General features: G+C 38.1%; 1 protein-coding gene across 5 annotated transcripts in view; it reads right to left on the bottom strand.

Annotated features, from left to right (window-relative positions):
- The window catches only part of LOC110031041 (eIF-2-alpha kinase GCN2), a 183,714-nt gene that overhangs the window by 97,269 nt on the left and 68,192 nt on the right, over nt 1-18,253 (bottom strand). For all 5 annotated transcript variants that reach the window (XM_020734072.1, XM_020734073.1, XM_020734069.1 and 2 more), the window contains exon 11: nt 11,926-12,043. In XM_020734072.1, the coding sequence (XP_020589731.1) occupies nt 11,926-12,043 (118 nt within the window). The remainder of the gene's footprint in view (nt 1-11,925; nt 12,044-18,253) is intronic.

Below are 18,253 nucleotides of genomic sequence, written 5' to 3'. Positions count from 1 at the left end.
ATATATACATATATATACATATATATATTTTCGAATAGCGGACGAGAGCTCTGTTAGGGTTTCGAATGGCGATTTTTGGCACCATTGATTCTGTCGCTTGAAGGATTCCTCATCCGCTTCTGCTCGTTTTTCTACTTTGTTGGCTCGTCTGCGTCTCTCGATTTCAACGACGACGCATTCGCGTCAGCTCGACGGGCCCAGTCGTTCGCTTCGATTTCGACGACGTCGTCCAGCCGCACCCTTCTACGCAGTTTCCCTGCCCGACAGCTTCGGTTCGAGCCGCTGAAGTTTTGTCTTTTTATTCTTCGTCGACAACAATTCATTTAAAATCCTCTAAGAGGTGGATTTTCTACTCTCATGGCGCTTCTTTCTTCTTTATTTAAACCTGTCAAAGTCTCCTTTGTCCACATGGTGGGTAATACTCAAGGGGAGCCGACGGTTGTCTTCCCTTCAAGTTACAAAGATTGTCGTGATAGTACAGGTGACTCCCTCTTTGTTATCAATGCAAGTAGAAAAAGTGGGAAAGCAGCACTTTTTTCTCTGAGTTAAAAATTTCTACCCTCACTGAGAAATTCAAATTCGCTCTCATTAAAAAATTTCACATGGGGCCCCCACCGATGAAAGTTATCAGTTTTGATGACCTCAAACTAGCAGGAAAGTGAAAATTGGGGCTCATAAATGGGAGACATGTGTTGATACAAATAACTGTGGCTGAAAACTTCACTCGGATTTTCTCCAAAAGATATCTTACCATTGCAGGCAAGTCAATAAAGTTACTCAAGTGGTCTCCCAATTTCAACCCTAACCATGAATCTCCTACTGTATCGGTCTGGTTTAGTCTACCTGGTCTCAAGCTCCACTTTTTTCATCATCAAGTTTTTTACTCTATTGAGGCAATACTTGGGGATCCTATGAAGCTAGATCTACCCACTTTCAACCTAACCAGACCTTCTGTGGTCAGAATACTTGTAGAAAAAGATATTATTTTACGTGATGTTACTGAAGTCTGGTTGGGCACAACTCATAATGGATATTGGCAACAAATCGTCATGCAACACAGACTTCCATATTATACCCACTGTAAGATGTTTAGGCATATCCCTAATAAATGCCACAAGCTCCATCCTAATTTGAAATCTAAGGTTCAAGTGGATAAGGATGGGTCGATAATCAAGTGGATAAGGATGGGTCTAATCCCACTGCTCCGGATATTTCAGTTCCACCTGAGGAGTATACTGTCAGACAGGAGGTGTTTGTTGCCCTAGTGTACCCCCCAGACACTGTTGTTATTGTTACTACGATTAATGTGATGCTGCCACCTTCAAACCTCAAAGAAAATAATACTGAAGAACTATTACCTACAAAGGATAGTGTTCAGACTGATAAACAGGAGAACCTCGCAAATCCTCATCATCAGGAAGTATCCGGTGTAGAGGCAACTCAAACTTCACATAAACTAAAACCTATTGTGGACTACGGTTGGTAATCCTTCTGCTACAGTTCTACCGCCTCATTAGAATAATTCTTTGGATGAAGAATTGCAGGTTTACACTTCCAGGAGGAAGAAGAAGAATGGAGATCTGTTCGAGCAAGAGTCTTATGGATGATACTTTAGTTACTTCGGTTAATGGTACGCATCTTACCAATTTATCAGCTCAATCTCTTCCAAAAACTAGAGACAAAGGCAGAACTAAATTAGGATGACCCTTAGAGCCCTGGTGGTTCTGGGTTTTTTTAATTTTTATATGTACTCATTTTGACTTTTTCGTGTGTTGTACTGTGTGGGTTAGGTGTCTATTTTTGGGCCCACTCATACAACCTATCTGTATCTTTTCTCTTTAATATATTAGCCCTTGTGCTTTTTAATATATATATATAAAAAACCACAACGTCTATTGTTGCTCTGCTAGGGTTTTCTCCGGCAACTTCATGGCGGTTCGACTAACCGCAGCAGTTCGTTGACTCTTCATCCTCAAAGAGGAAGGAAGTGGGATCGCGTCGCTTCTTTTCTCGCCTCGTCGAACCCTAGCCTCCCGCTCGATTGCATCGTTCGTTGTTCTCGGTGCCTCGTCGTACTCGAGGAAGAAGAGAAGCGGAGCATCATAGCAGCAGGTTTTGTCGCCTCCCTAGCCTTCCGGTTTAGGTCTGTTTTCCCTGCTTCGATGGGTGCAGTCCCTCATTTTTCGGTTGAACCCGACAAAGCCAATTTCGCCCACGTGCTAGGTAACCATCTGGTGGAGTCGGCTGTTGTGTTCCCTTCAAGTTATAAGGAATGTCGTGATGATACAGGTGACTGCCCTTTTAAGAAAGCGAGTAGAAAGACAAAATTGAGTCGCTCTCTAGCTACCTGATACTCCTTATTTTGACACTTTTTTGTATTTTCTTTAGGTCTCTCTTGTTTTTTTTCTGTATTTTCTCTTTTTGGAACCATTTGATGTGGAGGGAACCATTTGGTGTGGTGGTTATCATGTGGGCAGGGTGTCATATTTGTGCCCTCCCACACAATCTATCTGTATCTTACTTTCTATTTAATATAATAGTCTTTGGACTTTCCCATAACATACATATATATATATATATGAAATACACATTGTAGGTAAGGTAGACATATATATATATATATGAAGTTTGCTCTGCTGGGTTTACTCTTATCGTGAGATGGCGACCCGAGTAGCCATGTATATTCCTTCGGTTGAGAACCTATCATGCCTATCACATGTGCTCGAAGAAGGGTAGAGGTTTGCATCAAGTGGTCTCCTGAATTTGATCCAAACCAAGAACCACCTACAGTACCAAAATGATTTAAGTTACGTGGGCTTAAATTGCACCTATTCCACCAATAGGATCTATATTCCATTGAGGCAATGTTTGAGAGACCCATGAAATTAGACATACCCACTTTTAATCTCACCAGGTCTTCTGTTGTCAGTCTTCTGTTGTCAGGATCCTCTGTTGTCAGGATCCTTATGAAGAGAGATATCACTTCACCTGATATATAAGAAATTTGGCTTAGCACTGCACATAACGGGTACTAGCAACAGATTGTCATGTAACAAAGAGCATACTATTGTACCCATTATAAGATGTTTGAACACACATTTGAAAAATGCTTCAGGCTCCACCATAATTTGAAACTCAATCTCAAGGGTCTCATCTAACTACTCAAGAAGCACCTATTCCACCGGCTGATTTCATCTAACTACTCAAGAAGCACCTATTCCAACGGCTGATATGGTGGAAACTGCAACTAGAGATAATAATGCCAATGTTTGTGCCCCAGAGGAGCATCCCTCACTACCTCAAGCGCCTCATGTTGTCGAAACTGAGGATACTCTCACTTTAGTGCGAGATGATGCTCCATATGCTATGGAAACAATTATTGTTGATGTTGAGGGCCCTCAAACCTTGGCAGAGTGCTAAGTTCAAGGTGTGCAACAGGTGAAAATTGCCCCCATTGTTGAAATCTAGATGAGCAAGAATAAGGGCCTAGTTAAATTGCCACTTCAATACCTCAAACCTAATATATACTACATCTAACCAAATGAATATTTAATTTGAGAAGATCTACCAATGCTGACACTATAGAACTAAATTTTCTAATAAATCTAATAAACTTAAAAAAGAGGTGAGTCCATGGAACTGACATAACAAAAATAAATGATTGTGCGCTAAGCCAGTTCACAATAGTATCGATCTTAGCAGCTATTTGAAGCAGATGTAAAGCTATTTTTCAAAAAACTACGGTGTCTATTACAATTTTTTTTTCAAAGAGTCGAACCGCAGATTTCTAATAGCCACAACACTTAGCCAGGTTCGCTTGTAAAATACAGCTTACAGCTACAGCTTTTTGAAAAAACAAGCAAAATGCAAATTTACGAAATATAAAAAAGTGATATGTGACATCACACCGCTACCCCAAACGTACCTTTAGTTAAATCAATCCCAATGCCAGCTACTAATACAGCATATCATAAAAACAAGCCAATCTAGCAGAATATAATAGCTTTTTAGGTGACCATAGAATTAGGATGCCCAAAACACCTAGAAAATCTATCACAAGAGTTATAACTAAAATATCATCAAAACAAGAAGCCACAAATTCTTTTACAAATGCCTAAAAATTTAAGTTCACCAGCAGCATCAAAGTTGGAGTATTGGACAAACAAAATGGCATGATCATCAGCTCATATAATTTTCCCTGAGTTTTGAAAGCTATTATTCACTAACACTTTGTCTTAATTCTAATCTGGTGGTAACGTTTATGCAAATTGATCTAAAAGAATATTTTGTCACCATGCAAATGATCCAAAGCCATCAAATTGTTTAATGAGGAACCATCATATGAAAATGATTTTGTTCAAAACCATGCTATAAATACTAATACACCAAGAGTCATCCTTTTTTGACATAATCCGAGTAAAAATTGCACACGAGCTAGTGCCCTAATGAATCAAACATCTAGACATTAAGCTTGCAACTTGATTTTAGAGCTCATGCTCGGCTGACCGCATTAAATAGCAAGGTGGTTTTGGGAGAACTTGTCATGGAATGAAATATACAATATGTTGGATCTCACACAATGGTGACAACCATCCAGGAGGTATGCTATCAATCAGGATATCATGAAACACTTTCAATACGGATTTCGTTATATTTGATATTGGCTCGTCAAACTCATTATCTTCTAGGACCATCAAAGCTAGTTCTATCGGTGTCTCTCTTAAGACTTACAAAAAAGGTGGCACGAAGTGCTATTACCTCAAACATTATATGAACGCCAAGAACTCAGACTCCGAAGTAAAAAGTATGTGTTTCCCATTATTGGAAAAAGAATGTGTTCTTCTATGTGCCATGCCATATACAAGGGTCATACTATTAGAGGCGGCGAAATTGAATGTGGCAAGCATTCATAGGCACCATTTCACAGCACATATACTTCTAAAATTTATCTCTAATAAAAAAAAATCTTGAGACATCTCATATCAACTATAATCTTATTCCCATTGCAAAACCAAGAGAGGGATAGTGGTTAGTTGTGTTTTTGTTTATTGAGGCTCACTTTGTCCACCATTTGGGTAAACACCACATTCTCACAATAACATATGTCAATAATAAGACTAGACACATTTTATTTTACGATGAAAAGAGTAAGCCAAGACCACTATTGCTCCCTCTTCGGCTCAATCTGAAAGACTTGTGGTAACACTAGCATATCTCTCTTATCAACGGAAAGTTGATGTTCCACTTTCGTATCCTCCCTTTCCCATGAGTCTCTAGTGTTACTATTTACTATTTCCTACTCTCTGAAAGAGATCACCCTCCTATTTGACCAATTGCATGATATGTGTCAAAAGCTAAAGCACTTAAAACACTTTCTGGCTGGAAAGATCTTTGCATTGTTGGATCCACCCACCAACTCTCCGTCCTGGGCTGATTTCTCTACATGTGGAACCAGTTTGGGTGTTATGGCAATCAACACTTGCTAATTGAATATAGGGTCAAGCCCTACCTATAAGGTGTGGTGGTCCCAATGTGATGATGTTTTGTCTCTACAAGTAAAATTGGAACCAATATCATTATAAACTGAACCAGATTACTAAATGAATAGCTTCAAATCTCCTAGGTAATGCGCCACAATGTACTCTTCTGACTCTACAAACTCATCTTTCAATATATACTATTCAAATTCAGTAGTAAATCTGTCAACAAATAAATCTTACTAGTGCAAATTTTGAAATTTTAAGAACATATCCCATCGATAATAAAGGGAAGGAACTTAGAATATATCTCTCTTCATCTTAAGACCCCAGTGTGATCATGCTCTTCTCTTCTCACTATCAAATATATCTTAGACTTTCTCACCGCAAGGAAATATTCTTCTTGAGTTTAATGGCTATCAATTTAACTCCTTTGCCTTATGGGATACTTTGAACTCAAAGATTCATTCTACGATTTGAAGTCATTCAATAAACTCATTCAAGTACATACGACAGTCAAAACACAGCAAGTCGATTTCACCCAAAATTCATTATTTTTCTGATATTCAATATCAAATCATTGGGTATTGGTTCTTCATGATTTGAGGCCTCTTGATGAAAGGGGTTAACTTTCTTTTGAGAAAGTGAATCAATATATGGCTATGGGTAACTTCTCCAAGTTGTCTCTTCAAAATCAGCACACTTTCATTGTAATTGGAGGATTTCCTCTGTGCATAAACTTTTTTTCAGTTGAGGATTTCCTCTGTGCATAACCTTTGTATTTCTCCTTAGAGGCATAGTGGTTTTCTCTTGCTGAGGGCTTTAGCTAGGGTAAATGACAGAGCGTTAAATTGCCTAAAGTGTGATCTAATCGATAGAAATATGAGAGATTGCAAATTGAGGGTAAATCCTGCAACCCACGCTACTATCGAGCGATAACATCGCCGGATTTCAAATTTTAACCTTCTTTCCTTTATTATAATTTCTTTCATATCGCTTTCTTCTACTTAGGATTTCTTTGTAACATGAGACTATTTTTAAGTTTATTTTTCTATTTTGAGGACCTTTGGCTTTGTTAGGACATTTAGAGATATTTTCTCATGATTTCCCCAATTAGAGTGGTGTATCCTTGAATTTATTTCAAATGGTATGTTTGTAACTTGATAAGATCAAGGTGGAGATCTCTCCTGGAGTTCAAAGGTCTCTTTCACCAATTTGCAACAAAATGTTGTTTGCGAAAAAATTGTTATTCTTCGTTATGGTTCATTGTCCCGCCGAATCCACACTATAATTTCAGTCGTCATCCATCTTCCCTCTCCCGTTACCCATCCTAAAATTTCCTTAACGCCTTTTGATTGTTTTAACAATCTGTCTAGGAGCCTAGAACAGTTTCATCTGGTATCAGAGCCCGACAAGCCCTAAGTTTTTACATTTGTCTTCTTTACCCCGAATCAAATCAAAATTCCAAATAATCCAACCAATTATCCCTCACATCATTCATCTAACCATAACCCAAAATTTTCAAACTCCAATATCTCTACCTTCACTAAATATTCACCCCAACACTCACCGTTAAAACTAAAACACCAACTAATCTTTGATTTGCAATCCTACATCCATCGAAAACCAAATCGGGAGAAAAAAACATAATGCCAGCAAGGAGAAACCCTTAATAAGGTGTCCAGAAACGTACCATGGAAGATATGCTATGGGAAATCTTCCAACTATAATAGAAACTTATTATATTTCAAATGAGACAATCTGGTGAGGGCACCCATCGCCATAATGGTAACACGTGAGATCAAGGGGAGGAAGTGAATCCCTTCCATCGAAAAGTTTCTAATGATGAAAAATCAATACCCCAACAAATTAACATAGAATTTCAGAGAAGTAAAGATCTTAGTGTCAATGTGAATTTATCGAATTTTGACATCATGGATGAAGAATTGTGTGAAAAGATACAAGTGTTTCAGAATTGTCCAGGGAGGACGTGAGCATAGACTTTGTAATGGAGCCCACAACCACAACAGCACAAAGACTTTGTTATGGTAATAGATCGACTTCAGAAGCTTGCAACGAAGAAGCCTCTCTAAGCCTGAGAGAATGACACGGAGCATCTAATTGTGAAAACTGCAATCAAATCGCAAAAGTTGTATGATATCACGAGTTGCAGTTAAATCCCATGATCTGTATGGGCGTCGAGCCGTAGTGCCACCTGATTTCAAATATTAGCTTTTTTTTCCTTTATGATATATTTCAAATTCAATTTCTCTAATTAATGTTCCCTTCAAACTATGTTTTATTTTTCTATTTTCAAAACCTTTGGCTATGTTTATGTTATTTGATGATTTCTTCGAGTTTTCACTATTGGAGTGATGTATCTTTGGATTTCATTTTGCGGTGTGTATGGAACCTGATCGGATCAAGGTGATGCACTCTCCCAAACATTTGAAGGCATTCTTCGTCGTCCAACTTGTAGCAAACTGCAGTTTGCAGCAGAAACATTGTAACTTTTCATTCTAATTTGTTGTCAAGTTGTCATCCATGCCACGATTTCAGCCATCATATCCTTCCTCTTCTGTTACCCAACCAAAAACTTTTCTAACTCATTTTGATGTTCTAACAAGCCGTCTAGGAGCCCAAGGACAGTATCATTAGAGGCGTAGGTTTTAGGATTAGCTGAAATTTTGAGGTTTACTTGAAGGGCAAAGTGCTGGAAATCGAGATTAGAGCTCTGATACCAAATGACACAAATCTTGGGGTTCATAGATGTAATGACCAAAGGAAGAAGAGGACGGTTGTATATTGAGAATATATGGAAGAATATCTAAAATGGTGAAGTTTAGGAGAAGTTCAAGCTTAAGCTTGATTGAAAACAGCAAGAGGAAGGAGAATCGTCAAGGCGTTCAAAGGTAATTAGATGTTCAGAACGACCATCATCTATTTGCAATTTAGTCTTTCATTATTATTATTGTTGAGTTAAAATAATATTATTAAGTTTAGGGTTGGGTTTTATGCATGAGTTTGAATTGTGGGTCTTAGGTTTAAGTTTTGGGAGAGATTTCTTATCTCTTAAATTATAGGAATCGGGAGAAATCGACTCTCTCAAATTTTAGGTTTATATCTTTGTATTCTTGTTGAGTTGTTTGAGTTGCTGAAGAAATGTTACGTTAGCCATAATTTCTGTGGAAAAACGTGTTGATTTTGATGTTGGATCATATCAAATTGGTATCAGAGCAGATCTTTGGGAAATCACCACGGAATTGTTGTCGGTGTGAGAAACTGTCATTTTTGGCGTGAGAAATAGATGAGAAGCATCAACGAGATCCCTTCGCGAGCGAATCCTGCGATGCAATCACTAGCAAGGAGGCCACCACAAGATCGCAAGGCATTGAGAAGGATTCGAAGCGAAGGATCGCAGCTTACCGATATCCAATACTCCTTCATGACAAACCTTGCAATGCAATCACGCTCAGAACTTTCTGGGGAGGAAACGACGGGATTGCATGGGGTTAGAGCTTGTTGTGAAAGAGGCAACATGAAAGATCGCAGCTTACCAAGACCTGAATCTAGCGCCTTTCAACTTGCGGGGAAGGCCACGAAGGAAACACGTCTTGCTTTCTTCTGTGAAGACCGACGAATCTACTAAATCACAACGAACAGAGATCTGTAACAATACTCAGAAAACAATCACAATTGTAGCAAATCGTGAAGAATTGCAGTATAAGGAAACCCAAAACTCACCTCACTTCGTTGTGTGCTACAGGATTATGGCTTATAGTGTCAATAGCAACGTTGAGATCTCCTCTTTCCATTCGTGGCTAAACTGTGTAACACAATTTCTTGAGATTCTTTTGCAAGATCGCAATTTTGTGGCATCAAACTTCACAATTTTGACCATCTAAGAAATCATCTACGAATTTTCAACATACAAGTGCTTCCATCTTTTGAAATAAAAAAACCTTTCTGAGGTGAATGGCACCCAAGAAAGTAAATGATTTGGAAAAAAAAAAATAGAGGAAGAGATCAGTCAAATCAAACCTGGGATGAAACAAGGGTTTGCCACTATAGAGAATAAGTTTTCTTCCATAGAGAATCGAATTGAGGATCGATTCGAGCGCATGGGAGAAATTCGAGAGATGATAAAGAGGCCCATTGAGATGCAATCCAAGACTCAGCAGGCGGGACAATTTGCAAAACCTAGAGAAAAATATATCGAATGTGAGAAATATGAGGAAAACATCCACCATCACGAACCCCTCCCAAGGCTCCGATTAGGGCTGGATTAGAGATTTCTTATGGAGGCGGTTGACCTGAAACTTGAAGAAAAGATTATGCAAGAAGTATGGTAGAGCACAAAAAAGAAAGGAGAGAAGCGGGGAGAGGATATGGCCACGATCGAAGGAATGAGATTTACCCTTGATATATGGGAGGGAAACAATGGGGAGAGAGGAAGTTAGAGTGGAGATGTTGGGGTTAGAAAGTTTAAGCTGTCAATCATTGAGGGGGATGACGCACATGAGTGGGTGTAACAGGTCGAGCGATATTATGCTGTGAATAGGTTAAATAGAAAGGAGAGACTCATGACGATAGGATTGGTATGGAGGGGAAAGTCCTAGCATGGTTTCGGTGGAGAGAGGACAGATACTCGATCGGTTAGTGAGATGAATTTAATAATTGTTGTTGGAACGTTTTCGAGTCATTTGAGAAGAATACCTACACGAGCAATTCTATGTCTTGACTTAGGAGGGCACAGTCGTGGAATATAAGGAGAGAAAAACTATTGTCGGGAAGACTGTGCGGGATTTCTGAAGCAGGATTAGAGGGGAATTTCATGAAGGGTTTGAAGCCTGACATACATGTAGCACTCTGACTATTAAGACCACGGAGATTGAGGTAGATGATAGAGCTAGCCCAGATGGTGGAGAACAAGAACCAAATGGAGAAAGCCAGCAGAAGCAGCACAGATAGACCATTGTACCTAACAGCTACAATCACAACGATACTAAAAGCTCAAACAGTGGAAGTCCAGAAGAAAGTTGCACGGGACAGGAATAATAGGCCATTGCCGAGAGCGACACACAAAAGCAATACAGAGACAGAGAATCTAGAAAATCAAATATGTTTTCTGTGTGATAAGAAGTTTACCCAAGACATTATTTTAAAGGTTGAAAATTACAAGTTCTCATAGTGCATGACAAGGATGTAGCAATAGAAACAATTGTGGTGGAGAAGGAACACTCTCATTTTTTCCCATCCTGAGAAGAAGGTGTCTTTTGAGGGGGATTAATGTTACGTCACTGCCTAGCCTAAAGGCAATTTATCTTTTTTATGCCTAAGGACAATTTAGTCTTTTATTATTATTATTGTTGGGTATAAATAGTTTTATTATGTTTAGTAATGGATTTCATGCATGATATTGGGTTATGAGCCTTGGGTTTAGGGTTTGAGAGAGATTTTCTACCTATAGAATTGCAGGAATTTGGAGAGATCGACTATCTCTCGAATTGTAGTTGTTTGAATTTTTTAAAAAATAATGGGTTTGCCCTAATTTTTTTGGAAAAGCGTGTCGATTTTGATGTTGAATCATATTATTGTTCTCAACTACCTGAAAGAAAAGGTGATACAGTACTCCAAGCTGAGAGAAAACAGGGAATAGTGTTCTCCAACAACATAAAATAAATCAAAGGTGCAAGGCAAGGTTCTAAGTAACAAATTTATAAGTCCTCAGCAAAAACCCTAATTACCAATCCTAAGTAAAGCAAATAAGGGCCCAAGTGGAGCTGGCCAGCCCTCGGAGACTGGAATGTTGAACGGACGAAGTATGGATGCCTGCAACACCCAGCTCTCGGAAGAGAAGCCACAATGCATGGGAAAAAGAAATCAGCAACAAAGATAACAACACCAAACGAAACTCAGGTAAGACAAAGGGACGCAAGAGGATTGCAATAGAAGGATGACACGATGCAATTGATAGATAAGGATAATAGAAAAAACACATGAATAACATAAAAATTCCACTATCATAAGAAAAAAATGTGGGGGAAGGGTCACAGGCGCTTTAAATTAATCAGTGTTTATAAGTTCTGGAGGAAAATTAAATTCTAATTTATGTGTAAAATGATCATTTACCAATAACGAAGCGGTGCTAATAACAAAGGAATGATAAAAGAACAAAAAACAAAAAAGAATAAAAAACAAAAAACAAAACAAGATTCCTTTATCCTATACAGATTTGACCATGTTAGCAGTTACTTCTTGACCCAAGAGGGAAAGCCAAAATGAAAATAAGAGTGCAACATTTAAAAAATGGGTTGTATTCAGATCTATCACAACAGAACTGCGGCAAGCATGTTTCACAGATGAGAAAAATGAAACCTAGAATGAAATCCATTTGTGCTTCATGATGAAAAACAACTGAAAAAAATTATAATCAAGTCAAATATACCTTAAAATTTTGTCATTCACATGTGGATTTCTATCCTTGAGTCGAATCTTTTTAACAGCATAATGCCGCCCATCAAGTTTGTTTTTGCACAATACAACATGGCCAAATCCTCCACGACCTGGCATCAAAAACCCAAAAACATATAATGAAATCAAGAATAAGCTTTTCATTGTGCCAAATATTAGATCAAAAACTCGTAAAATAAAAACCTAGGATGCAATTATCAATATATTCTTTAGCCTGCAACAATTGTATGGCAAGGCAAGGTACTATTACTGAAAACAAATGTTACTAAATGCTTTATGAACGTCACATTTCCCTTTCATTGCAACTAATTTCTAGGAAATAATTATTTTAAAGTTGGGTCCTACAGACATAGCAATGCAAGACAATAAACTCATGTGCTCCAAATAATGACTTTCCGAACGTGAATCATGCTGACAAATGCATATGATACTGCAGAAAATACACTGACAAGTGCACCACCACAGCTATTATCATTAAAATGCTAGTTGTATAATATGAATCACTGGAAAAGTAAATATGCTTGTTGTTTAACTTTTAACATGACTGTGGTCTCTGAAAATTCCATCCATGCTTTATTATATTCAAGTGATTCTAAGACAAATTTCCACATAGGGGCACTAAGAATTGTGACAGGTATGCCTCTCATCGCAACAAAAAGGTGAGCATGTGGCTTATAGGACACCACGGTCCATTTTTTGTTCTAAGTAGCGTTAACTTCTGCATGGGTCAGCAAGATGAAATCTCTGAGTACACCGTGCAAGGAAAGGTTTTCATGGACATTCTAGAGTTCCTTGCAAAATAAAATCACAAAATAAAACAATTAATTTTTTTCATCATTCCCAAAAAGGTGCGCAAGAGATCACTAATCACACCAACAAAGATGGAAAGATGCATATATGATTCACGTAAACTCTTGAGTGATGGAAATGAGGAACAAGTAAAATTAAGTGAGAAGTCCTGCGAGAGAAAGGCTAGAAAAAGAGAGAAAAAATTAGGTTTATGGATGTTTTATTAAAAAATAATAATTAATAATTTTTTTAATAGGTGTGGCCAGACAATCCAAACATACAAATAAACACATGCATAAATTCTATTTTATTCTCTTTTTTTTTTCATAAACAATATGTGCGTGTAAAAATATTTCTATTATTTATTACATATTTTTTTATAATTTTGCTATTTTTATAAAAATATTTTAAACTGTATGTGTGTGTGTGTGTGTGTGTATAATTTATTTTTTTTAAAAAAGGCAAAATTCATTGATATAAAAGAAAGGATACAAAGTTTTTAGTGAGTGGGTACAAAGAGCCCACTTACAGGCATTACAACTACACGTAATCCCCAAAAACTTAACAAAAAAAAAACAACACCTTATTATGGTGGGTGTAGTCGGTGGATATACTGCTTCCCCTTCCACTGGATCTTGGGAGGGAGTCCAGCAGCATACTGAGAACTGGATCTAGGGAGGGAGTCCAGCAGCATACTGAGATGTGGGTTTCCGCCCAAAACTATAAGACATTAATTCTGGTGTGTGTGTGTAATTTATTTTTTTTAAAAAAGGCAAAATTCATTGATATAAAAGAAAGGATACAAAGTTTTTTGTGAGTGGGTACAAAGAGCCCACTTACAGGCATTACAACTACACGTAATCCCCAAAAACTTAACAAAAAAAACAACTCCTTATCATGGTGGGTGTAGTCGGTGGATATACCGCTTCCCCTTCCACTGGATCTAGGGAGGGAGTCCAGCAGCATACTGAGATGTGGGTTTCCGCCCAAAACTATAAGACATTAATTCTGAGAATTACTGAGATCTGGCATTCATTTTTTCTTCTTCCTAGATTTGTAACCCTATCAATCATCTGTCAGAGGTAGTCCCGCCTCAACAATAGGTGAATCTTCGATGGACGTAGACTGCTAATTTGACTTAGCCTACAGCACACCTTGATCCTGAAACTCCTCCAAAACTTGTGAATAAACTTGCGTATTCTCTTCTCTCGCAATAGGTGGTTCCAAGACACTTCAGCTAGCATCTACTAGAACAAAACTCGTAGTATTTGTGATCTGAGAAAGAGCTGTCTTAACAGCAGGAGGCGGAAGCTGTTGATCTGGTTTGTGAGGAGTAGCCTTATGAGTCAAATTCTCATTCAACATTTCTGGAAGATTAACAGTGGCTGATATATTTTCCTTCACATGTATGATGTTGTTAGGACCTACAGATTTCAAATGTGGGTGAAGCCTGAAGCATTTGACAGGGGTGTGCTCGGTGCTCAAACAGTTTATGGTGATTGCAGTAGTAGAGTCTTTATTCTGCAACAATTGGTTGTTAATACCCATTGTGAGCAGTACCAAGTCATATTTCGTCCACATCATGGAGAGTGATATCTCTTTCAACAAGAATTAGATAATAGTATCATCACATGTCTCCCATCAAAAAGATCAACCTTCCAAAGTCCCAATAGTTTGAGATCTTCAAAACCCTTTCGAACGATTTCCACTTTAGGATGTCCCGATTGGAACTTCCCAGTGAGGGTAAATTTGCACTTGTTAACCAGGTTGGAAACTTCAACATCAAAGAAGAATAGAGCTAGTTTGTCACTCTTATATATATATATATATATATATATTTGCTAGGGTTTGGAGCTGCGAGCGATTTCGTGGCGACTCGAAGATGCTAACGGCTACACGATCTCAACGGCACCCCCTGGTGAGATCCTTCTGGTTTTTCGATTTTGGTTTTCCCCTCACTTTCGTTTTTCATCTCTCGTCCTTTCCTTCTCTTTACGGTCATGGCTAAAAATTACGCTGGGGTCACTGCGGGGATTTCTTCATCTGGGTCTCCTCCGAAGTTTGTCTTCCCTTCTTCTTTTTATGAATCGCTTGTTCTTGAATGTGAATATAGTTTCATTAAATCTCAAGGTCGTAAGGGGGGCAAAAAATGCGCTTTTTCTCTCCAACTCTGAGAATACTATTCTCGCCTCTGCTCGTCATTTTTATTTAGTTGGTAAATTCTTTTATGGTCTCCCGAAGTATGATTTTTTTATGAAGAACTTTGAGTTGTTGAAATTATCAGTAGTGTGGAAGATCGGGGCTTTAGATAGCCGACATATTCTGATACAACTTTCTAATGAAGATGATTACGCTAAGCTTTTCGCCCGTAGAACTGTCCATTTTGGTGATGTTTGGATGAAGATCCTTAAATGGACAACCGAGTTTGACCCCAAAACCAAGCTTTCTATTATTCCTGTTTGGCTTAAACTTCCTTGTCTGAAAGTACATCTGTTCAATCATGAAATTTTATTCTCAATTGTTGCCATGTACGGAAAGTCTTTAATGCTTGATGCTCATACTTTCAATCTAGCAAGGCCCTCGGTTGCTAGAATATTAATAGAAAGGGATGTCACCTTCCTCCTCCGAAGGAGATTTGGATAGGCACTAGTCACATTGGTTACTGGCAATCGGTTTTGCTTGAACAGCATCCATATTATTGTATGCATTGCAGCATGTTTGGTCATGATTCTGATCATTGTTTTCATTTCCATCCTGAATTAAAGAAGTTCCCTACCACTCGACCGCCCCCTGGTGAGCAGCAATCTTCTCTTCCTACTTCCTCCCATGCAGATTGCTAGTGCTGTCATGATTTCGGTTGACCCTCAAACCGTGGATGTTGCGGCTGTAGGGGGTTTGAATGATTTGTCTACTCCCTCTTTAGATGCTACCGGAGTGCCTCCTCATGTTAGTGTGGAAGCTGAGGTGGCTCATGTGCCTTTTTCGGTGGATGTTACAAATTGGTAATTTTGCTGAACCCTCTGTTTTCCCTGAACTTCAAACCGAGCACTCCACTCACATACTTACTGTATCACCCAATCAAACTTAAACTCTTGATCCCGCTCAGTCTTCAACTACTGGGGTTACTTCTTCACAACAAGACCCATCACCATTAGTTGTTTCTGCCTTAGAATCTGAATGGCAAATTCAGAGATATAGCAGAAAACAAGGTAGAATGAAATCTGAACTTCCAAAATTGACACAACCAAATATTATTGATGTCACTTATCACTCAGAAGATGAGCACTTGCACCTACCCTCTAGGATTGCTAGGTGGAAGGGTATCATGGGCCATAATGTTTAATGTTTTGGTGTGGAACATTAGAGGAGTGGCGGACCCACTCCTTTAATTTTTTAAATATTTATGTAGGGTCCATAAACCTGATATTCTTGTTCTTTTGGAGCCTCTTATTTTGATTCATAAAGAAAACATCATTAAGAAGCTCAAGGGTTATTTGCATTTCTGCAATGTGAACAACAAAATTTGGTTATTTTGGCAAAAGGATATCACTGTTAATATCATTGATGACAATGTGCAATATGTTCTCATTCAAAATCAATTTAAAATGTTTTCTGGTTGGGCTACATTTATTTATGCTAGCTCTCTTTTAAGGGATAAATTTTTTCTCTGGCAACAACTTACTCATATGGGGGCTGTCATTACTGATAATTGGTTCGTTAGAGGTGATTTAAATATGATTATGTCGCCTACAGAGAGATAGGGTGGTGCTAAGGTTGACACAAGTCTTATAAATCATTTTTGTGAATACATTGCGGAAGCTGGCCTTTATGACTTAGGTTTTTCTGGCCCTCCTTATGCTTGGCGGAGAGGTTTTCTTATGCAACGTTTGGACAGATTTTTGGGAAACTCTCAGTTTTTGAGCTACTACAATATTATACAAGTCAAACATTTGAATCATGCTGCTTCGGATCACAATCCTATTTTGTTTACTTTAGCTTTTCATTCCAATTAAGGAGATGGAACATTAACTCTTTTGGTAATGTTCACTCTAGGGCTCTAAAGGCCCAACAGGAGCTGGATTCTTTAGAAGTTTAGGTGATTGCTACTCCCGATCTCATGTCTAAACTAGCGGATGCTCATCACACTCTTTTAGAGGAAATTTCTATTGAGGAGAATTTCCTTAAACAGAAAGCTTGTGATAATCATTTCAAGAATGGTGACAGAAACACCAAATATTTCATGCTACTATCAAACGTCGCCGTAACATAAATACCATCATCAAGATTGTCACTGAGGAGGGCTCTGTTCTCACTGATATTGATCAGATTGGTTCTAATGCAGTTGATTATTTTTCTTCTCTTTATGCTGATACTCCAGCTATCAGTGATATTATTTCTGATTTTTTTGAGGAACAGAGAGATATGATTTCCAATCTCTCTTTGTCTAACCCCCTACTGAGTTGGAAATTTTCAATGTCCTTAAAGATATTAGCTCACAGAAGGCTTCTGGCCCCAATGGTTTCACCTCCACTTTTTATATTTCATGTTGGAGCATTATTAAGAATGATGTAGTGTTGGTTATTCAAAGCTTTTTTCCAGGGAGTTGACCATATAATGTATTTCTCTGCTGCTTTGATTGTTCTCATCCCTAAGTCTAATACAAAATCACACTGAAAGAATTTTAGGCACATATCACTAACCTAGGTTGTCTCTAAAATTATCAGCAAAGTGATTGTGAATCGTCTCCTGCCTCTCCTTCCTTCTCTTATTTCTCCTTAACAATCGGCCTTCATTAAAGATCGTGACATTTCTGATAATATTCTATTGGCACAGAAAATTTTACAGGATATTGATAAAAATTGTAGGGGTGGCAATCTGGTTATCAAACTTGATATCAAAAAAGTCTTAAATTGGGATTTCATCATCAATGTTCTAAAAGCTAGAGGTTTCAATACAAGTTTCTGCTCTTTGATTAAAAGATGGCTTACCAACAATTATTATTTTGAGTTAATGGAAACTCTTATGGTTTTTTCACTGCTTCTCAGGGCATCAAACAGGGAGACCCTCTTTCTCCTCTTATTTTCATTTTAGATTTTGATTATTTTTCTAGGATGCTTAACAGTTTCCAATTCTCACATCCCCATGCTCAGTTTTCCCACAAAACCAAAATGACGGTCTCCCACCTTGCTTATGCTAATGATGTTATTATTTTTACTAATGCTTCTAAATTTGCCATAAAACAAGTGATGGGGCTTCTACAGGATTTCCAAAACTGCTCTGGTCTTCGTTTCAATAGTGACAAATGTCAGATCTTTTTTGGCAAACAGATTAAGCAACATATTACTCATTGGGGAGTTATGTTTACAGGCTTTCATCATGTCTCTCTTCCCCTTAAATATCTTGGGGTGAATTTGATAAGGGGAAGGATGAAACAGATACATATGCATGATGTGATTGATAAAATCAAACGTAAAGTATAGATTGGAGAAATGTTTTCCTTTCCACTGGGGGCA

This window comes from Phalaenopsis equestris, unplaced genomic scaffold, assembly GCF_001263595.1.
Source record: "Phalaenopsis equestris unplaced genomic scaffold, ASM126359v1 Scaffold000763, whole genome shotgun sequence".
Classification (NCBI taxonomy): domain Eukaryota; kingdom Viridiplantae; phylum Streptophyta; class Magnoliopsida; order Asparagales; family Orchidaceae; genus Phalaenopsis; species Phalaenopsis equestris.
The sequence above is the reverse complement of the archived record's forward strand: the minus strand, read 5'-3'. Positions and strand labels throughout refer to the sequence as shown.